Source organism: Tyto alba, unplaced genomic scaffold, assembly GCF_018691265.1.
Source record: "Tyto alba isolate M040663 unplaced genomic scaffold, T.alba_DEE_v4.0 Super-Scaffold_22, whole genome shotgun sequence".
NCBI lineage: Eukaryota > Metazoa > Chordata > Aves > Strigiformes > Tytonidae > Tyto > Tyto alba.
The window spans coordinates 11,161,485-11,184,669 of record NW_024881296.1 but is presented as its reverse complement, the minus strand read 5'-3'; the positions used below and the strand labels follow the sequence as shown (position 1 = coordinate 11,184,669).

The 23,185-nt window shown below is 41.0% G+C and overlaps 1 protein-coding gene and 1 long non-coding RNA gene across 3 annotated transcripts in view; one reads left to right on the top strand and one right to left on the bottom strand.

Moving 5' to 3' along the window:
- PLD5 (phospholipase D family member 5) overlaps positions 1-6,520 on the top strand; it is a 195,685-nt gene extending 189,165 nt beyond the window's left edge. Inside the window, exon 10 of one of the 2 annotated variants that reach the window (XM_033008959.2) lies at positions 5,817-6,520. In XM_033008959.2, coding sequence (XP_032864850.1) covers positions 5,817-5,998 — 182 coding nt within the window. In that variant the 3' untranslated portion in view covers positions 5,999-6,520. The remainder of the gene's footprint in view (positions 1-5,816) is intronic. The other variant, XM_033008968.2, reaches the window with a different exon arrangement.
- Positions 4,247-6,576, bottom strand: LOC116965501. Its single transcript, XR_004409409.2, has 2 exons — positions 6,516-6,576; positions 4,247-5,948 (listed from the first exon to the last, which is right to left on the bottom strand). It is a non-coding gene; the product is annotated as an uncharacterized LOC116965501 (long non-coding RNA).
- Between the last annotated feature and the right edge of the window lie 16,609 nt (positions 6,577-23,185).

Below are 23,185 nucleotides of genomic sequence, written 5' to 3'. Positions count from 1 at the left end.
TTTAGGAAGGTCAAGAGTGATGCAAAATCATGAAACAGTTGTTGTTAAATTATCAAATAGTCATTTGGTTGAGTTTTACAACGGAAAGTTTTTTCTTTCCTAACTTTTACTTTAAAAAAAATTGTGAAATGGCATTTTTTGTTAAAATGTCATCAATATATGCCATCCATCAGCACAAACCCAAGTGTGATGCCTTCATTTAGGCCACAGTTTTAGTTGGTGTTAATAGTGTGCCTCTACAAACACAACTCAGTTGTACCAAGAAGCAACTGTTTTGTAGAAGTGTGAATTTGCTCTTTAAAAAGTCCATATAAATTGTGTGACAAAGGATTTTTCTTCAGTCAGGGCTGTAATATCTTAGTTTTGTAATAAAAATGTTTCATTACTATCCCTTTGTTTCTGTTGAAGAAATACAGCCACGAAAACAAACTGCTTTCTGCATTTTGTTAAATATTCACAGAACTTTTTCCAAAATGCAGATTTTTCTCACCTGGCTGTATGATACTGAAGGCACACTTCAAAAGCAGTAGGCAAAAAGGGAAGGAAAACCAACCATGTCCCAACGTACTATTTTAATCTTAAGAACAAGTTAAAAACTAACCCTGACTTTCAAAACACAGGTTTCTTTTACTTTTAAAAAAAAAAAAAATCAGATTTATTTTAAAGGAAGCATAGCTTAGGAAATTCTAATAAGTAGCATATGCACAACTTCCAATTCCAACTAGAGACACACAATAAAATTAGTTTTTGCAGTTAGGACTACAAAAGGCACACTTTTGACAAAGAATATTTCTTTTGCAATTGCCAAAATTTACATCATCTTACTGCAAATAATGACATAAAAAAAAATTTTAAGCTGTCAACTTTTACAGAAAAGATTCTGTACAGCTGTCATGCTCAATAACATTTCCTAGTATTCAGGTAAACACATGCTATTTATTAGCCTACACACACACACGCACATGTTCTGACATTCATCTAAGAAACAAATATCGAAAAGAAAAAAGTTTCCCGAGTTACTATGAAGGAAAGATCTTTGTGAAGAGAAATTCCTGTATTTTCCTCCTTCTGTGTACAATTTAGAATATGTATAGCAAGTATGGGAGAGAGATCCCTAGAAATTAATTTACTTGTTGGGGGTTTTTTTGTTTTGTCTAAGAAAGAAATATTAGTCCAGATTAATTTCTGGTGACAATTTCAGCTAAATTGTACCACCAATGAAATTTAGTCTTTTGAGTCAAAGCTAAAACAACCCAAAACAAACAAAAAAACCACCACATTTTAAAAAGCTGTTTGAGATATTTGTAAAGCTTCTGAGGTGTCCACGGATGGGTGATCTTAAAGCTTGAGATAAACTTCGTATGAAGTCCTTACATAAGATACAAAAAACCTCAAGCAAACAAAAAAACCCCACTGTTCAGAGTTGTTATTTGTAGCACCTGATGGCAATAACGTACAAGAATGAATCAATGTATTTTTTTCCTTGTTGCATTATGGATACTAGAAATGTGTTAAGTTTTTAAATGGCATCTTGTACAAATAATGGAGGATCTGAGTGGAATAGAAATTTGTCAGGTGATAAAGCTAAGTTGTCTGTTGACAAAGCAAGATTTAGTGATAAAATCAGACTGTGGAGTTACCACTGACATTCTATTTTGTATACCAAATGAATAATTTGGACGTAGTAGTTTTACTGGACAGATCCTAGGGAAATACAATCATGAATGTTAACCAGATCCATTAGTTTACAAATGCATTATTATTGGCTCGATAAACAAATTCTGGTGATTAAATGACCCCCATACCCCAAAAGAGCTGATACATAAAAGTATGTTTTAAAAGGGGCAGTATGTTCTGGTTTTATGCATGGAAGAGTTTGGAGGTTTTTGAACAACTTTTAATGCAAAGTAGCAGTCAGCCATCCCGCAAATTGACCGGCTGACTCAAGTTTCATTTGGTATAAAGTAAGAACTGGTATTTTAGTAACTGTTTAGAATGGAAGCAGCTCCAAAGTAGTACGGAAGGCTTATGGTCTGTTTCATTAGCTAAAAGACAAAGTGCATCCTTGGACTTCAGCAAGTAGGAAATTTTAAAACAGCAGATTCTTTTCTGAAGCCGTTTAAGGGGACTGTAGGCGATTATTTGGTCTGAGTTAGCATTGTTACTGTTTAACTAGATTTGCCACATCAGCCTTGATTCTGGCTTCAGATCCCTCCAGCAATGCAAAGAAATCCAGAGCAAAATCCCTTACAGTGATTTCACATTGGTTTAGTCAGGAGCAGAATCTAGACCAGGTTCCTCTTGCTTTAGCTCTCCTGAGTATAACCACTGCACAGGCTATTTCCAAATTTAACAGGGATTTGCATTCACTGGTTTCTCAGACCTCACAGGCATAATCCAAAAGATGCACTTTCTCTAACCCCACTTCTAACCGGCATTGGTAACTCTGTCATATTAAAGGCAATTTCTTAAACAGAACAGTTTTATTCTTAAAGAATATAGACTGTAATTGTTGTTTGCTGCAAACATTTACTAGTGCCTTATTCATACAAGCTTCTGTTTAACTGTTCCTCACGTGAAGTCCTGCTAAAGATCTTGTATCTAGTACTGAGGCATACAACTAACTTTCTAAGAAGACTGCATCTTGTGATGTTTACAGGTCAGTACCTAAAACTAGAGTCACAAAAAGACAAAAATTGAATGTGAGATGTTGGTCCAAACCATAAGCACATCCAAACTTGCGCATTTTTATCCAAGCCCAGCTCTAGAACTAAATTTCACAAATTACTCCTGTCTGCATTATCAACTCATCCATACCACAGCTGAATTATTCTGTCTTGCCAAGACAAAAATAAAGTCTGAATTGCCCCAATGCTTGGCTGATACCAACAGCACAACCACAGAAATTCCTGTAAGCACAGGGTGGTCCAAAAATCATGCAATGGCTACTTTACAGATCTTTTATGTTAAGTCTCAAGTTGCTTTGGGCCGGCTACCACTTTTTTCTGCCTGAAGCACAGACAGTATCCACAACTACTCTCACCTTCCCTTTTGAAGGCCAGAAAAGCATGGATTATGTGCCACAGCACAACGGCCATAGCTGTACCCTGACAGGAAAAGATTTAAGTTTTTGTCTGATTTTTTTCTCCTCACCTTCTTCTAAAAAACAAACAAACAAACAAAAACCAAACAAAAAACCCCCACAAAACAACAACAACAGAAAAAAACAAACCAAAGCACGCATCTTTGAACTTAATTTGAGGCTATGCTGTACGAAGTTTTACATAATACAGGGCCAAGTGTTCCTTCCAGTAAATCCAGGCTCTGCAGGTGGTTAGAGAGCTTGAGAAACAAGTTAAAAAAAGTCTCAGGATGATACTTTTAAGACCTACCTGTTATTTGCTATACTACTAGCTACCTAAATTCTACTACTTTGTTAAATTTTGCATACATAAAATCTGAAAAACTAAGCTGTGTTAATGTTACCTGCCATTTAACCCTCAACTAAGGAGAAATCCAGACAAATAGTTTATAGTGGTTTTTTGTGACTTTAGTGTGTACTTACTGAAAATAGCACAGACTTTCTCATCAAGATGTTAAAGACATCAGCTGGCTATTCCAGTTCTTCAAACTGAAGTCCTTTATAAATATCCCCATCTTGAATATCATGCACTTGACTCCTGAAAATGGCCTTACAGAGAGCACTAGGTTATCTTGAAACCATTTTGACTTCAAAATTAACTCTTCATTTTAATACAAAAATACTGACTACATGTATAGTATGTTTCCAGATGGTAATTTCTGGCACTGTGTTTTTCTTCCACTCTTATCCTTTCTTTACGTATATAGTAATGTTTTTTTAATCACTGTTAATCCAATTCAATCTATGTAAAAAACAGAATGAATCCTTGGTATATTTAAAATTCACGACAATACCTCCTAAATCAAAGGCACCAGTAAACATATTCCACTTAACACTGCAGAGTATAGTAGCTCAACTGATACTGCAGGGTAATCGCTTTTCTTAGCTGTAGTTTTTCACTTTAATTACTGCTGAATGTTATTTATGAATTTCTCACTGTTGAATCAGGTTGCTCTTGCATCATCACTTTGCACAAATGCCTTAGAAGCTTGCCAAACTAGCATGTAGAAGAGACCTTGTTCAAAATAGTTTAGACAAGAAAAGAAGAACTCACGTGCTTTACACACTGTGGATGCTGAAGTCAGTAGATAAACTCATTTTATAATACAGCGGAGCTTCCTATTGCACCTCCTGTTTGGAGTAGCCCCGCATGGGCTTCAAAAAAACCTCTGTGATAATTGTGTGTTTGAATTATCTTGAGATCAGGAATTTACAGAGAATCTGAATGAAGAATCCAGCTGTACTGAGAGGTTCAACACAGTAACTTAAACTGGGTTTTCATGAAAAACCATTTCTATTCCATAACCATATGCTACAACTGCATTAACACACTAAGTTTAGGTTTTCCCTAAAATTCAAAATGCACAGAGGACAAAAAACAAGCTACTTCAGCCTATTTCTGAAAACCTTGTTAAAATTAGATTTTAAGAGCACAATTCAATTCTGGCTGCAAATTATTCTGCTGTAGTCAATGGAGTCAGCTCTATTTGGTTCACAACAAATTCTACACTGCAATTTTACAGGAAAACTCAATCTTTTTAATCCTGTAAAATGAACATGGTCATTTTCCCTTTAAGAACAGAAATAAGGTTGATGGCTGATTCAGGCTACAGAATAGAACAAAATATAACAAAATGGCCAACAACTGTAGCATTCCAGAGGATTATTTTGTGCTCCTTTATGTTGCATGTCCACAAACATGGATAGTACAAATTATATGTATTGCAATGGTGTTGCATGAACACATAGTGGGCATTGCATCTCACACAGTAATATCCGTGCCTCCTGCAACACCATCAAATGTAATAAGGGCAGAGAGGAAGGGGCAAAAGTAGCTAGAGGCAAATCAGCTTGAATCAAACCAAGTGCTGGCCTACAAGCTCTGGACTATGTTCTTATTTTGTTCCTTTCCCTGCAAAATCCCATATTTCTTACGCATCCACCTTGCTCTTCTTTTTACGAGTGAACTCCCATGACTGTTTCCAGACTGAGGAGGGAACCTTTAACAGCCACCAACTTATGCTTAACAGAAAGAAATAAGCATGAATAAAAGCCCATCAATTTCTAGGTAGCAGGTACTGACAATTAAAGCAGGTTTTGAAATGAGGCTATTCCTTATGCTTTAGAAGTTTCTAGTGCTGTGTAAGTAAGGATTTACAACGTGGCACATGCCTGCGAATTTCACATCATATGCAGCATTTGCCTATATTCTCTCAATATACAAATATAGTCAAGTCAGATACCATTCTGAACTCCTATTACACTGGTGAAAACTAAGCCCAAGTATGAGGCAATCAAATTTGACAAATTAATCATACTCAAATGAAAAAAAAAAATCCTCCCTGAGAGTGTTAACTATACGAAGTTCATGAATGACTTAGAAGCTGGAATTATTTTCAAATGTAACTCTGATGGACTTAATGGGGATTTTAAAGGGGAAGGAATCTTTATATGAAAGATTAAACATGTAGCATTATCTAAGCAAGACAGCATATAACACATAAAATGAGAATCTCTTCAAATGGAAACGTGTGGAACAACATTCTATTGACTGACTTGCTAGCAAATGTTTTCAAGTGGATTTGCTCACTATTCAATTACTCTACATTATTCCTTATTTGTATTTCTTCAAATGACACTGTACCTGTTCAACATTTTTCTTCAAACTTGACAGAAAAGCAGGATGCTTCCGGAAGTGACAGCTGTTTCCTTCTAAAGGTCAGAGGGTTGTTCTCCGAATCTCACTTGTCCTCTCACTGTCTCCTGCTTCTTCAGCAACGCAATCCAGGTTTTCAGTTGTCACTGCCTGAGGAGCAAAGAAAACAAAACACTTTTACTTGCTGCTGCTCAACGTGATTTTGCCCTTTGACAGATCCCTCACCTAATGTGCTATCAGAGAAAGCATAATAAAGGAGGTCAAACATAATTCCAGGTGCCTGACATGATTCTTCACCTGGAGAGACACATATACAAAGTCTTGAAGAGGAGACTGCTGGGGGGTAAGAACATTTGGCAAACTTTCAATGAGGCAGATATTCTTCTGGAGATATAAATACCTCTTCTGGTGGCCTCTTTTTACTCTAAACAATTCTTTACCATACAACCTGATACGTGCAGCTAACCTTAGCAAGAAAAGGTAAGAGGTCAAACACTCTTTGTCTTTGGGAATTGAATTAATTTCTTCAGTTTGTAGGAGGGGTAGAAGAGGCAGGTAAAAAAATGGAAAATGCACTGTCTCCTCTTTTCAAGGAATAGCCCAGGTTGCTACTAGAAATAGAGCTGATAATGTTTCTAAAAAAAAAAAAAAAATTAAAAAAAAAATGTAAGATCTCATGCATCCAACTTCTATTAATTCAGAAAAGCTGCTACATACCTGTGGAAACTTGGGGCTCAAAGCTTAGTACCAACTTTTTTGTGGCAAACTGTTAGGCTTCTCAAGAGCACTCCTCTTCCTCCTTCTCACTATACTCAAGACAGCTGTGACATCTACTTTTAACAATCTCCAGATTCTTCAAAGACCTTTCCAAACTAGGTTATAAAAATTTTCCCTGTGGAAAGAGAAATTAATGGTAGATCGAGGAACCCAAAGAACCTAGTACAAATATCAAAATGCGTAAGAAATCACGATCAAAACCAGAACGCATTCCCATTTTTGCCAACATTTAAAAATACAAATGAGAATTGGGAAAGAATGAGAGGCTACTTGCAGGACCTCAGATTAATGAAGTTGAAATTTATAAACCAAAACACTGTTACATTTGTGGACAGTCCCCACATCTAAACTGCTGCTCTTAATATGACCGAGATGCAGTCAAGAATCTGTAAATCATTAGCTTTGACATGTTGTTCAAAGTTTTCAGCCTTCAAAGCCTTATGTCCATCTATGGATGTATACAGCTTAAAAGGTAGGCAAAAAAACCTGGGGGTTTGCATATATTTATACAGACCCTACTGCCAAATAGTCATTAAAAAATAGTCATTTCTCACAGCATTTGTGTCTTCGGATGTCATCACAGAGATCTTGGGGAACAAATCTGGAGAAAGGCAGAAAAGCAACATCTGTGGCAGCAAGCAAGCCAACTAAAATAAACTGCAAGCCCATTTTCCAAGTGCCAGTTGATACAATAAAAGCACTCAGATGCCCCCCTATCCATCTCAGATTCCAAATGTCCTGATATTAGATTCCAAATACAGAGCTGAGGCTCCACACACACGTAATGCAGATAGACACATCCTCAAAGGAAAAATGAGTATCTGTGCCGAAGAGCTTGGAACCTCTCTAGTGCAATGACTTGTTCCACTACTGTCCTACTCTTAAATAGGACTGACAGAAAATAGTATAGCTCTTTCCAGAAACAGCCACATAGCCTTTGCTAAGAAACAGGAACATGCGCAAAGACTCAAAATAATGAACTACAAAAGTAAACTCCTGGCCACAGCACAGAAGTCCATTAATGTACCAGTTTCTGACAGCACATACCAAAGCCATCTACTCACCTTTTCATTCCCACATTACATGTGTGCAAAGTTCACTTTTTTAAGAAACAAAGGGCAATGTTTCTCTCTGAACTGAACATTCCAGAGAGGACTGTACTTTTTCTTTTTTAAACAGAGAGAACAGCAACCACTGCCCCAATTCTCTTTTCCCCTTCCTCACTCCCTTTTTTCATTGGCAAACGTTTGTATTCTCTCCCCCTCTGCCTCTTGTCCTTTTCTTTGCTTTTCAAGCCATTTCCTAAATACTGTTTCTGAATCCCTTGCTGCTTTGTACATGGGGATGAATCCCTGCAACTTGCATGGATGGTGCTGTAACATCCGACAAGGTTACTTCTGCTAGCTTTACTTGAAGTTCTCAGAAGGGCGTACCCACACATGTTGCTTAAAGACACACAAACTACTATGTATGAAGACAAGGGGAGCCAGGGAAAAAGCAGAACGCAGGCACTCCTGGAAAAATACCTAGATGGGGAAAGGGTTTTAAGTCATACTCCTCAATCCGACTTCTCCTTGGCATGTCTGAAACCTGCATTAGGATCTAGAACCCAATTTTGCAAACTCTGCACAACTAACACAAGCCTTGCCCCCAGGTATTTTGTTCACTGTTGTCCTGGAATCACACACCAGGTTAACCTGCCAAGCTAGGCAATAACAAGCAAGTCAAAACCACACACAACTTCAAGCCACATGACCTCAACTTTACCCTCCAGGTGGCATTTGGCCACAGGAAGGGGGGTCTATCTGGGTACTCTGATCTTGTGACAGTTAAGGTGGTCCAAGCTCACCATTGTATAACACCACCACCTTCAGAAGAGTAAGTGAAGAAAGAAGACCTCTCTGCAAACATATTTTAAATCTCTGTGACTTTGCTACTGCACTGCATTTCCTTACACAATCTAAAAGTAGCAGGAGTCCTTTGTAAAGTCTTCAGAGCAAAAAGGATAGGTATTATTTAAGTTTACTACTATACCTCTGCTGATGGAATAAAATATCAAATAGAAAAATCTGTCTAAACTTATTTTGAAAACTGCATGGCCAGCTTATGCAGTAGCTAGATATGTGGCAAGGTTGCAGTGTTACTCTCTAAGGAGAATACAATAAATATGCTTATATATTTTGTTCAATTCAAGCACTGCGTAGTCTCCAAGTTCTACTACGAGAAGTTTGGGTAACTTCTCATTATCCTTCCTATTTCAAAACACAGTATTTATCACAGATGTGTACAATACAGCAGCATAGCTTAGGCCTGTTATATAGGTCAGCATCTGCAATGCACACGAGAACATAGTTAGCCACTGCAAAGGGGAGTGGCTGCAAAATCTATTTTAGATATTCCAATTTATATTTGAAGAAATCGATGTGTGGTCATTTCTAGAACTGTGAATATAAGGCAACTGCTGCATGCTTGTATATTTGATGAATTTTAGTATACTATATCCTTATATGAATGCCTATGCAGTGTAAAATGCTTTAATATAAAATATTGAATGGGTTTTTTACACATTATTTTCTAAATGATGCTACATTTTACTGCATGTTTATGCATTTTTTGTGTTGGCACAAAGTGCAAGCAGGAAGACACATGATTTTAATAACTTACACAGCAGCTATCCAAATCCATTATAAAAAAAACATGTTCTTATGTAAAGACTTAATTTGGCAAGAAATGTGCTTCCTTTAGACAATGGGCTTGGTTCACAGCAATACCTGTGTAATTAATGTTTACTTATTAAAAAGAAAATCACTGAGTCTGTAAACGGGGCTGTTGACTGCTGCAAACCACTACGTCAGTATGTTTTGATACCTTTGAAAATGTAACTCATCTGCATTTACTAGGAAAACAAATTACCTGTCCTGATTCAAGTTGAAAAATAGTGCTCTAAGTGAAAAACTCCAAAACTGAGCAACTATTGTGTTTGGTGCTGCAGGATGACTATGTAGCAATCTTTTTTTTTTTTTCTTTAAACAATACTTTCTCAAGATCTTAACACAATGAGTTAATGTTATTTGATTGTGAACTGGGCCCACTGTTTGCATTGTTATTATAGGTAACCAAAGTTCAATGTAATTAACAGAATTGAGCAGATTCATTCTTTTTGAAGAAAAAAATAAAAATGAGGCTGACTCTGGTTTTGCTGAGGTTTTGAAGAGGTGGCTTGGTACAGAGGGTTGCTGCTGTACCAGTGCGTTTTAAGTGTAAGGAAATCCCTGGCTGAAGGACTGATGGCTAAAGACAGCACTGTCAGTGGTAGTATTTTATACTGCTGGAAACTATATAATATAACCAATAACATAACACTAAATCAAGGAAGTAATGCATTAGTTTAAAGCTATGTATATATTTATTTTAATGCTGCAGCATCATAGCTATAATTTTTCACTGCTTTGATACCCAAGGATTCCTAGTACTACATGAATGTATTTCATCTGCTTCATTTTTTAGTTTCAGTACTTTCATTCAAAGCAAATTCACTCCTATTTCTTTGTACTGCACTGAAATAAACGAATCTTGTTTCAGTACCTAATGCTCTTCTCATCCTTTCTGGTCTGTCTCTTGTCAGTGTTTGTTTCTATGAGCACTAAATGACAGATACTAGCCCCAGTCTTCTGTACATACACATACGAAGTCATGCCCAGCCACACAGACTGCCTGGTGCCTCCAGCTACAGCTCTGCAAAGTCTGAGCAGCGCTGGCACCGGGTGACTGAGCATCTTGCGAACTTCACAGCTATTGGAACACAAGCCTTCTTCTGTATCCCAGTTTTAGGCTTCAGACACATTAAGCTTAAATCCCACTTTTAGACGCATCACATCTCTACATCGCTCAGGCTGTATCCATCCTGCATGTTCACATTAAACAGGCTCTCGGGCTATAAAGCAGTCTTGCTGACTGGATTTGTAAACAAAGCAGAGGCATGGTACAAGCTTGAACAGTACCTAGTGTCACCCAAATTACCTGTTAGCATAGCTGTCCTTCACATTGGCCCACAACAACTAGCACTCTCCCAGACAGTGCCCCGGTGCAGCATTATGGGGCAAGCTGTCTTAGTACTCATCTTCAACACAGTCTGGCCACAGCTACTCTGTGAAAAAAGAAGAAAAAGACAGGTTAGGCACTTGGATGTCAGTCACGCTGCATCACTTAACAAGGAACTGGTCCTAGCTTCGTTACTTGTTTAGATTCAACTATTCACACCCCTAAAATTGTCACACTCCAAATCTGAACCTTAGCAGCAAGTCTTAGTGTCAGACAAAAGCAGTGTTCTCCAGGATAGAATTTACATGTGAACACTTGAACCCAGGAGGGAACTCCATTCACCTCTGCATTTCCAATTCTTCCCTGGCTGACCAGGACCAATTGCTATTGGAAACACCGTCCTATTACTCAGACCAGAGAAAACAGTATTTAACAGAGTAGATCTTGTCATACTAGGAAAAAGCTAAAAGAAAAGACAGAGAGCTTACCAGTGTCTGTTGAATTCTAGAAGACAAAAAATAAAAACTGTCTAATCTGAGCTCTGTCAAAATCAAGGCCTCGCTCAGGCCTCACTCTGCACTTCGAGCCCCAACCTTTTCTTGGGGTTGTAGGCAGGATGCAAAGTAGAAACGTGGAAGAAAAAAAGATTTTATGTATGGTAACAAGATTGAAGCACCTGAAGCCTGACTAATCTGGTGGCCTTCTTACAGTGGGGTGTCTGCATCAATGGGCAGGGAAGAACTATGAATATCATCTACCTGGACTTCTGTAAGGCCTCTGATACAGTCCTACACAACATTCTTGCCACCAACTGGCAAGATCCAGGCTTGATGGATTACTGTTAGATGGATAAAGAACTGCTGGATGGAGTTACAGACCAAGTCCAAGCAGAAACCAGTAAGGAGTGATGTCACTTGAGGGTCCATACCGGGACCAATATTATTTAGTATCTTCATCAGCAATGTAGACAGTGGGACTGAGTTCACCCTCAGCAAGCTTGCAAATGACACCAAGCTGAGCGGTGCAGGTGATTTGCTAGAGGAAAGGGAAGCTGCATCCAGAGGGACTGCAGCAGGCTTGAGGAGTGAGCCTATGCAAACCTCAGGAACTTCAACAGGGCCAACTGCAAGGCACTGCACCTGAGTCAGGGCAATCCCCAAGATCAAAGCAGGCTGGAGGATGAATGGATTGCAAATAGCCCTGCTGAGAAGGACTTGGGAACACTGGTGGATGAAAAATTGGGCATTAGCTGGCAATGTGCTCTTGCAGCCCAGAAAGCCAGTCATATCCTGGACTGCATAAAAATATATTTTTTTATTATGAGGGTAGTCAGACACTGTAACAGGTTGCCCAGAGAAGCTGTGCATGCCAAGAAGTGTTCACAGTCAGGCTGGACAGGGCTTTGAGCAACCTGATCTAGTGAAAGATGTCCCTGCCACATTGCTCTAAATGAGCTTTTAAAGGTTCCTTCCAAACCATTCTAGGATTCTGTGATTTTCAGATGCTGCACTAAGTTACATGAGTAGCTCAGCTTATCAGCTGATACCAATAGGAGATAACAATAAGCTAATGGCATGGTTTGAGCCTGGTCAGCAGTCAAACACCACACAACCAGTCACTCTCCCTTCTCTTCCAGCAATGAGAAGGGACAGATGAGCCACGCTTGGGATTCGAGATAGGACCGGGAGGAGCAAATCACCCTTTGTGGTCACAGGCAAAAGGCAGACTCATTAGAAGAAAAAAAAACGAACATATATTTATTACAGACACTAACAACACTTAACAGAGTAGGACAGCATTGCCATATCTTGAGAACACCTTCCCCCCACCCCTCCCTTCTTCCCGGGCTCAGCTCTGCTCCCAATATCTCTACCTCCTCCCCACAGCAGCGCAGGGGCAGGGAATAGGGGGTGCAGTCAGTGCTGCCGCTTTCTCCATCTTCAGCAGGGGGAGTTTCTAGAACATGGTCCCCCTCTCACAGGAGACAGTCCTCCACAAACTTTTTCCAACATTAGTCCCTCCCACAGGCTTCAGCACTTCCTTACACTGCTCCATCGTGGGTCACCAACTTTCTCCAACTGGATTCCCTCCCACGGCTGTAGCCCTTCCCAAGCTGCTCCGTCATGGGACTCCCCCGCATGCTGCAATCCTCCCAGCGCTGAACTACAACAGCGGGGCTACCTTTTCCCCACAAGACCCCGGCCTTCTTAAGGCACAGACACCTTAATCATCCACGGGAAACACAGGCCATAAATCAGCATCTGCTCCACTGTAGATCTTCATGGGTGGCAGGGGGGGCCACCCTGCCATCTCACCACAGGATACAGAGGGGGTCTCTGCTCTGGCACTCCTCCCCCCTCCTTTCTTCCTTCACTGACCTTGGTGTTCACGCAGCTGCCGCAACTCCTCCTCACAAGTCCCACTGCTGTCACCACGTCCCTTCTTAAATACATTATCGCAGAGGTGCAGTCAATTGGCTCAGTTTTCATGCAGAGGTGGAGCTGACTTGGAGCTGGGGGAGCTTCGAGAAGCTTCTCACAGGGGGCCACCCCTATTGCCCCCTCCCCTGCCACCAAAAAACCCCACCACTCACTCAAACCCAGGACAGCTAAATATGGCTTAGAGTCTTCTGGGTTTTGTACACTATACAATTCATCTGAAAGTAGCTGTTTCTGCAACACAGCAGTGATACAGTTACTATGTTAACAAGTATTTATTCTTGTACAGAATAATTCCTAGCCTACAAAACCGCAAGTGCCTAGATTCACTTTTGACACGGGCAAGAAACATCAAGTGTAAAAATGTACCAAATATTCCATAGTATGCTTTAAAAGGGAAAGCAGTTTCTTCTCCCGCCATGTATATAACCTTATAACCTTCCCTGATTATCACCGAATACAGAGGCCTGCTGGCCTGTTCCACTTCAGTGGATGTGTGTGTGTGTATGTCTCTCCCCCACCCTCTCATGCTTTCAGTTCCAATGCCCCACCCCCGGTTGTTTTCCTCAATCCCCACGTAGTTTGCTCTAGATATAGCTGTAAATGATTGCACAGCCTGAGTTAAAGTATGCCGTATTACACTACATGGCCCAGAATTTTATTTACTGTTCTAACTCTATATAAAGTAAGGTTTCCAACCTCCCACCACATCTGAATTGCAGACTTTGAAAACTTAATGCACAAAATGGAAAGATCTGTAACATGATAGCCCAGGTCCCCTCACATGTCCCAAGAACCGTATCACAAACAAGGTAGTTTGCAAAATATACAAGATTTTAATTCAGCTAACAACATCTATTTTAATCTTAAATTTCCTTTCCAAATATTTATTCTCTCTAGAGAAAGAGATGCATGGAAATGTTCATATGCATTCCATGAGAAGACCAAAAAAAATTTCAATCCCAGTAACTGAAAAGAAACCAGCTGCAGTGTCTCACCTATACCACAGACCACTACCACTGGACAGATTTACTGAGCAGGAAGGGATCTTATTCTGTTCCCTGCCTTTGATAGCATCCAACCGGGTTTGTGCTCCAGTAGAACGAGATGACTCTGCTGGTGACATGGACGGGTCCCCTCTCTACTCAGAATCATATGCAGTAGGGTATAATGAACAACTGCTTTTTACAAGACTGCCTAGTCCTAAACAGGCCACATTTCAAGTACAACAGATGATGCTTACTTACAATACTATAATGTTTTTCGCAGGATACATCCTTTTCAGACTTGATCTCCATGTCCAAAGCAGCGCAAATTTTTTATCAATTAAAAGTAGGACGCTGACCCCCAAGGGTGCTGACATCTCCAACTCAAAAAAAAGTCTTTTTTTTCCTCCACATACTGGTTTCCTAACAGTACGCTCCTTAAAGTAGCTGAAGGGCGTAACGCACTAATAATATGCCAAGATTGTCTGTCTCTGGTTATGACTCCTGCAGTGCATGTACCTGTTGCCCCACCACAAAACTCTGGTCCACTTAGAAAACTCTGCTAAATGTAGCCCTGGTTTTAAGCTGCTTCTTCAGGCTAAAGTAATCCAGCCAGAAAAATACTGTTTGGCTTATTACAATACATCTTCCAAATCAATGAATTCCTACAGTCTCACAACCTATGGCGAAGCAGTGCCCCAATATGATGCACAGGAAGTTTAAAAATAGTGCAAAGGAATCATTGAGCAGCAATGACCCACTTCAGAGGGCTCTCGCATCTCAACTTTTTCCTCCGAACAAAGTACTAGTTGAAGACAGAGAAGGGATACCCTTCTTCAGCCCATGCACAGCCTTGTTCAGCCTGCAATTTAAAACGCTTTCAAGATACATATGCTAGATAAGGCAAAGATGAAACCACAAATGGCAGTTCAGTACCAAAGAGTCATGCTCCAGTCACCAACATGTAGCCTTTTCATGGCTATAGCCAGTCTCAAACCAGAATGGCATTAAGTCCTTAGATGAATTTTAACACTGGAGTAATATGATACTCCTAAAGACCACGTTCACCCTGTGAACGGAATGCTAACACAACTTCTCCAAGGGGTTAATGAGCTACCAGAAAGGTCATGTCTTCTGTAGCAGAACCAGCTTAATAAGCACATTTTAAGGGCTTATAAATAGTTAGAGCATCTCAGCTCATGTAGAACTGTCATAAAGTACAGTCCAAGAATATCTGCAGGGCCACACTTAAAAGTTACAGACCTGGTCATACAAACTCATTGCTTATCAACAGTGCCATTTAAACCAATGGGGTAATTCCAGGGAGCACCAAAGGATCAGCGTATTAATTTCTTTTCATAGTGATACAGTATTTGGAGAGTTGCAAATACTCAAAACTTTGGGCACAGCCCTTTCAAGATGGACACTGGGTATATTAGCAGCGCAGCAGATACTTTACAGACAAGTAAAGCAGCAAAGTCTACATCCAGTGATTTTTCAGTCCAAGAATACATTCCTGAACACCTTCAGTTTTACAAAAATGTCTTCTGACCTACAAGCACAGAAAAGTGAGGTAAGACTGTGGCACCAGCAAATTAAAAAAAAAAAAAAAATACAGGCAATTAAAACAGCATTCCAAAGTGTGGCTACCCTAACACATCTCACATCCACAATTCTCGGGATGGCAACTCAGATTCACTGATTCCCAAATCACGATTAAGGTACAACAACATTAGGGATTCTTCATCTCAAAACCTAGACTCTGCTTATTGCCACCAGATAAACGGCACAGAAACCTTGTCAGTAAGCCTTGCAACCTCTGCAACAAGCGGTAAAACCCCACAACGAACACCGACAAACCGCAAAGTTAACATGCCCCGACAAGCCTTGTCGTATATATGTAGGGACACAGAGCGGGAGAGAAAAAAGAGCAAGGGAAAGGTAAAGAGGGCGACAGAGTGAGGGAGAGAGATGAAAAATTAAGCTCTCACCAGCCCTGGTTCCACTGTAGTGCTTCCCGGGGTCCGAATCCAGGAGGGAGCACCACGCAGGGCTTCGGTTACGCAACCTTTTATAGTGCCTTGCCCCTCCTCTCGGCAGGTGCTCAAAATCATTAGGCTAATTAAACACCCTGTGCTTCAAAAGGGCGCTTGGCTTTAGCGCATGCGCAGTTTGTATCCTCAGAGTTTTCTGGAAACAGGCAGTTATTTCCCCCCCCAATCCCCTCCGAGGATGTGACCGGTGGCTGACCTTTCCTCTCGGCGCATGCGTGGTGGCAGCGGCTGCTCGATTGGCTGTTTGAGGTGTCAGTCACGACAGGCAGCCCAGCCTCACAAGGGCGCGGCCGCGCAGCCCAGGCTGCAGGCTGCCGCCTCCGCCGCCAAAGTTCTTCATCGGATGTTGGAAATACCAACTGTGTGTTCATCGGACCGTCACAAGACCCTAGCTTTAGTTTTAAATATCAAGCCTTCAGCAGAACCATCTCTTAAAAACGTAATTTTCATAATCACCTGACTTGGAGAAAAAGGTGGTTCTAAATCAATACAATTTATTGAGCCATGTCGTGGAACCCCCAGAACAGCCACGTGCTGCAACCTGACCCGATTAGATCTGTATTTCAGTGTTTGCAAGGAAATGGTGCAAAAGAGAAAAGCCTGTACCCCAAAACTGGTCTATACGCTGACCTAAGACTATGCAGCAGGAGTCAGTTTCCACACTGAAGGGTGAAAGTTATCTCCAGGTCCCACATTTTCTGCTGTTACAGTGCCTTGTCAGAATTAATGCCTCCACCATGTTTTCTATGTATACGATAGAGGGGGCTGCTTGACATGCCTCCTTTGTGGTGACTTGAGGAAAGACACACCCAGAGGACAAGTAAAAAACCTGTATGTTATAGGGCGACAAACATACTGTACTCCAGTGAGAGAGCAATCCAAGAAAATAAGCTGAATCCTAAACTGCACTGTAAGTGCAAAGGGTATGGTGGGCAAGCATAAACAGGAAAGTGGAAGAAAATAATGAGCTTAGAGGAAAAATTGACTCATTAGAATTCCTAGCCCCAGTCTGCCTGATCTTCCAGCAAGTTTTAGGAGGACAGAGGTTTCTTCAAACCTTCCTCTCGGTGACTTCCCATGCTGGGAGCCTGATAGCAGGAGCAGCAGCAATGAGACTAAACACTGCAAGATGGGGCCCCACAACTACAGAACAGGAGCAGTAACATTTAGCGTAATGAACTGACAGCAGCCACTCCAACCCTGGTAATGTTGTTTTGGCAGGCTCCAGCAAACACTTCAGGTATTCGCTCTGCCATTAGGTTTGAGTCCCAACATACCTGGAGTCCTAAGCCTTCTCTAAGTTTCCTGAAAGCTCTTGAACTAAAAACACTGGATAGAATAAGCCAAGTAAGAAACAGGCTACGAAAGGCACTTAGTCTTCTATTTTGACTACAACCATATCTGCAATACAACAAAAGATGAAGTAGAGACTTAAAATTTTGATAAGGATCAAACAATTTGAAGATATTGCCTTATTTACCCTTAAATAGTTAAATGAAAGGATCAGAACAGTCACTAAAAGGTATACTTTACAGGAAGACATTTTTAAATGGCCTGGTTTTCCGGTGAACCTAGGGTAAAAAAATATATTGGAAAAATCTAAAAATAAAACATAAAAAGGAACAAAATAGTAAAATCATGATCTTTGGTTCTTAAAGTCTATATTGTCAGGAATGCATATTTCTGCCTTTGGCACACTGTGGCCAGATTACATCACATTAATAATAAATGCCAGGACTAGAAGTTCAAACAAGATGGAACTTGTTCTGTTGCCATTCTTATAAAGAAAAAACAGAAAAATCAGTTCTCACAAGTTTTATTTATATACCCTACAAAAGTGCTTATTTGCAATTCCATCAAGTTTTATTAGCCTGTTTTGCATTTGTTTAGATGAATAATGTGGAGGAGGGGTTTACTATCATTATGGCTTCTGGAATGCATACAGGAACTGAACAGGAATGATATTAATAGCAAATGAATTAATGAGAGAATCAGGAGCTCCCATCTGGAAGTGAGAAGCATTAATATAAAGATACTGCCCAAGTGATCACTCTTGGTCTTCTTCCCATCTGATACTGTGCACCTGTTGTACACAAAAGTCTCCTTCAGCATAAAGCAAATTCTCTAACAAAGCCAAGACCTGAGGAAAGAAGTATGCAGATTAGGCCTAACATCAATTAGTGTTTCCACAGGACCTATAAACGTTTACAAGCAGCAAAGGAAATTCTCTGCAAGGACCAGAAAGGTTTCACTTGACAGAGTCAGGTATCACAGTGCAATTCTGGATGGGTGCTTAAGAGTAACCACATATTGTGACAAAGGGCCACATGAGACACCAGTTGCAGACTGGCCAATGGCCAGATTATTAGTTTGTAGTGTTAAGTGATCTGAGCCCCATTAAGCACATTTCCTGAGAGGCAGGGGCCGGAAGACAAGTGCAAGTCAGTAACGGTCCCCTCCAGAGGCAGAACCCTGTCCTCCTGCAGCAGTGGTGTCTGGTAGTGTAGCCTGAAACAAGAGGTATACTCCACATAAACTTAATATCTATTTGTCTCTTAGAGACATCTTTCCTCAGAACTATATATAGGCTTCCTGACTTCACAGACATTGTGCCTGTAAGTAGGCCAATCTGATCTCGTGGCTAGTAACTTATTACTAAAAGTAACCATTTTAACACTTTAGCTTAGCTCTGAGGTCAAGCCAAAGATCTCTGGAGCATCAGTCATTCAAAAACAAGTCCCAGTTGCCCAAATGACCTAGACAACGTGCACAGTAACTCCAAGCCTCAGTGAGACTATATTCCACCCTGCTAGATTAGGAACTGTTTGCTCTGAATAAAAACACTTGAGAGATTGCCAAAGATCAGTACTGTCATAGCTCAAAAGAGCAACAGCTGACATCAGGAATTTGTAGGCTGGTTTGCCATCACAGGAGTACTTGGTGACAAAAGTCTGAATAAATTCATAGCACATCCTTTAATTTATATATCTGTGCCAGTTCCAGGCTACAGTAGGTCGTAAAAAGCATGAGATCAGAACCCAAACAAAAATGACTAAATCTCATGGTACCGGTCATTAGAGATCTAACCGTAACTCGACAGATGGAAGCGGAGAGCAAGCTTTTACTGCTTGTTTCAGCTCTCTCAAGAATACTTCAAGAGGTCGTCTCTTTCAAATAATAAAAAGAAATGTTTCTAAAAGGAATTGTAAAACAGTACCATCAGAAAAAGAAAGAACTTTGTTGTAGCAGTAGTGCATATAAGAATTACCAAGATGTCACGTCCAGTACAAACGGAACAGTCTAGGATGCTAAAGTACTCCCAGGTGGCACAAAGATATTCTTACATACTTTGCTTTTCCCTGAAACTAGATGAAGGGGTTCATCTCATTTCAATCTCTCCTGATCTTCCCATAGCAAGAGGTACCAATTTTCTGCCAGCTTATACATAGCTAGTAAAGCTCTCTTCCTCAAATTTACTGCTGTACCCAGCAGGAGCAAACCTACAGCTAACCAGAATGACTTTGCACCAGCAGCATCGTGGGTGATGAGCAAAAAAGGTACAAAGTGAATAAATACATGAAGTATAAATCACCTAATGTGTCATATAGCTTTTAACAGGTCTTTTGCTTTTCTCCGTGGGAGAGAATGACTACCTCCCCTCCTCATCAGAGCTTCAATTCAAATCCCACAAGATCTGCTAAGACACTTTTAGTTTCCAAACACATTTTTTTGATTATCCTGCTCCAACATGTTTCCCCATCCCTAGAAAAACAGTGGGAAATTATGGGGAATTTGACATAGAGAAACCTGTCAATTTGAGAAGGATAATGTTACAACAAAGCCTGGCACCCTGTATTTTCATATTGCATCATCATATGTGATGTCCAAGCTTAAGTAAAAAAAAAAATCTACCTGTCAGCATTGTACAATACTTTTTGGCTGTTACACTGAGCAGCTCACCTGTCAGCACACCTCCACAGGCCTCCCGTAACAGCTAGGGCCAATATCAAAAAGAAACAGTCTTCATACATGCTCTCCCTCCAAGTTTTACTCCTTTTAGCTCCCAAGATAAGGGGAGGTAGCAGTAAGGCAATGAAGGCCTGTTCTGGCTCAAGACATTTTCTGATCACATTTACCATGCTATAGAAGACTACCAGGCAGGATGTGCCTGGAAAAGAAAAAAGCTGGAAGGAAGTCAATGTGACATCAGTCTCTGGGCTTTTCCCTGTCTTCACGAAAGGGTTTTATAAGTTCATTTTTTTTTTTCAAACCCATTTAAAGAAAAAAATATCTCTAGAAGAAGAGCCACTCTCACAAATTAACAGCCTGAAATAATGGAATTATGATCCTGTTTGAAACAAAAGCTAATATCCAGGTCTCACAGTTTCTCAACGAGTTCTCTAAACATTGTGCAAAACACAGCAACTTTTAATTTGCACTGCAGCCTGGCCTTATACGGGTGAATTAAGGTTCTCCCTTAATTTCTAATGTGTAACAATCAGTAAGGGCAGCAGACAACTAACGTGGAATCAGAGGTAGCAGAACACTCCAGAAGTAAAGCAATAAAACCAAGTAAGAAAAAAATGGGATTTTCCAGTTTTGTACCACCTGAGAGTATCTCCACTGCATGGCAGGCACATTCTTATCACAAGGTGAGTTTCCAGGAAGGTGACTTCTACTACTATGAAAGCAACCACATTGGTATAGTTGCAGGGAACATAACTTATATGCCCAACTCTTTACTTCAGATTCACAGAGACACCTAGTTCTCCTACATAATTTGTCAAACATTATCTAGAAACTTGGGTGTGGAGGGGGAAACTGGACAGGACACACAACCTTATTTTGTTTTCATTTGAAATGCACTGCTTCCTGGACATCGGCAATATATTCCTAATGCTTCTGAAACAACCAGAAGGGCAAAAGGCCAGGTGATGTTGATTCTGGACAATGACAAAAGAATTTCAAATCACTTACAGTATTACCAAGCTAGGACCAAAACCTACAGTTTAGGCACTGACCAAATCAGTCCTACTGGATCCCAGTACTACCTCTGCAGAGAGCCACGCAAGCCCTTACCTGGAGACACCTCTCAGACTTGCACGTTTTTCAGAACTGCTACTCCACTGAGTCCATAACCATTGTGAACAGAGGAAATTATTACAGGCACCAAGCTGAAGTTTTGCAATAGAGAGCTAGACTTATTCTTGTGCAGAGATAAGTTACTGATTCAAACACAAAGACCAATCCAATTTCTTGCCTCTAAAATAGCAGTGCTAAATTGGTTCTACCCAACTGAAAACCCCTGTATTGGCAAAATGAAGGAAGCAAAGTCAGTGATATCAGAAGTCAACTTAGCTACTGGACTTTAATATGAGAAGCCTACCCAGACCAGTTCAAGAAGATTCAATATTTTTAGTTAAAGCAATACTCATTTCCTGCACAGATTAGTGCAATTTAGACTCATGGAAGTCTGCAGTACCCCTAAAAGTATCTTCTGCCCTGAGTGATCTTCCAGCACATCAGCCCTTCCACAGCAAACACACCCAGAATTTTAAACCCACAGATTTAGGAGGCAAGAAACCTCTCTCCTAGGGTACACCTGATTACTCACAGCTGTGCAAAATGAGCACAAACCGCCAATGCCCCAAGTGAGCAATTAAAAGCCCCAGCCCCACTAGTGCCCACGCACCTGCATGCTGTGCTGCCAGGAGCAGCTGGAAGTCCATTTGAGGCAGCATGCTCCTGTCTGCTCCCCCTGCTACATGGTCCAGGCAAAAACCACTGACAGGAGCCAGGCCCTGCCCGGCTCTGCTCCCCAATACCGGCACATGGAGCAGACCAGTGCCTGCACTGCCCCGCACCAGGATCTGGAAGATTCTGTGGCCGTGCCGGGGTGAGGCGGGCTGGGGGGCAGCCCCCCCACCTCCCTGCACGGCTGGCAGCCGCGGCCTGGCATGCGGCCCACCTCGGCGTTGCCCTGCGCACGGGCACTGAAATGGCAGCAGACAAGCCTAGTGTCTGTGTCCGTGTTGTACGCCGGTGCTTTTCAGTTACAGAGCTCTGGGAGGGAGAAGGCGGGATGCTGCTTTTGGCTTCTCAGTTATTTTCTGTCAAAAACCTTGGGTCTTCTGAGAGGAGGAGCCAGAGGAAAAAATGGGCTGGCCTCACTCCCTGCCAAGCTGTTGAAAAATGGCTGTTTTAGGAGGAACATTGTGTGGAAAATTAACAGTTCTCACAGCATGGTTATTTGATATGCAGAAGAGTGGCCTGTGCAGTCTACCAGCCTGGGTATGCACATCACTATAACAAAGAAACTCATGCTATGGAAAAGCTTGGGATCTGAATTAGAAATGTAAAGAAAGGAAAAACCTAAATAAACCTGAGCTTCAAAATGGAAGCAGTGCTTTCTGATTGATGTCCTGAGGATAAGGGTAATGGCCACTCGGCTCTTGAGCTCCCTTGAGTGCCCAGCAAGGAAGCAGAGAGCATGGCACGGTCACTTTGCTTTTCATACCAGAGTCTCTCACAGTCTAGAGCAGCATTCGGCCCTTGTGTTCCCTTGGTGAGGGACAGCAGCAGTGTCATTTCTCTATGGGACAGGTTCCTTTGCTTCTGGCAAGGATATATTCCTATTTAATTTCTCTGGGAAAGAACAAAGGCAGTTTCTCTGCAGGGATTTAATTTTAGATCTCTTTTCAGTCCCCTGACTTTCTCAGACTATTCTTCTAGGCAACAGATAGTCTATGGGAAAGCATGTAATGAAAAACTGGCTTTGGTAAGGGCTGTTACAACAAGCAGGAAGCTCTGGAGATACACAGCAAAAGGTAAACAAAGCACAGGAAAAACACTGAAGGGAAAGGTCCTTTGTTGGCCAAGATAACATCATATGTCGTTTACACTTAGAATCTCTGCCCTGTATTCAGTCCTGATGCCATGGGGGATAACACCATAGTAAGTCTGGAAGAGAACTCAACAGCTTGTCTTGGGCATCCTTCTGCTTTGCAGGATTAAAAGTAAATCCCTGTAATTCACACGTGCAGGGTCAGAGCTCACTACCCCTTCTTTTACCACAACAGTGACCGAACTAA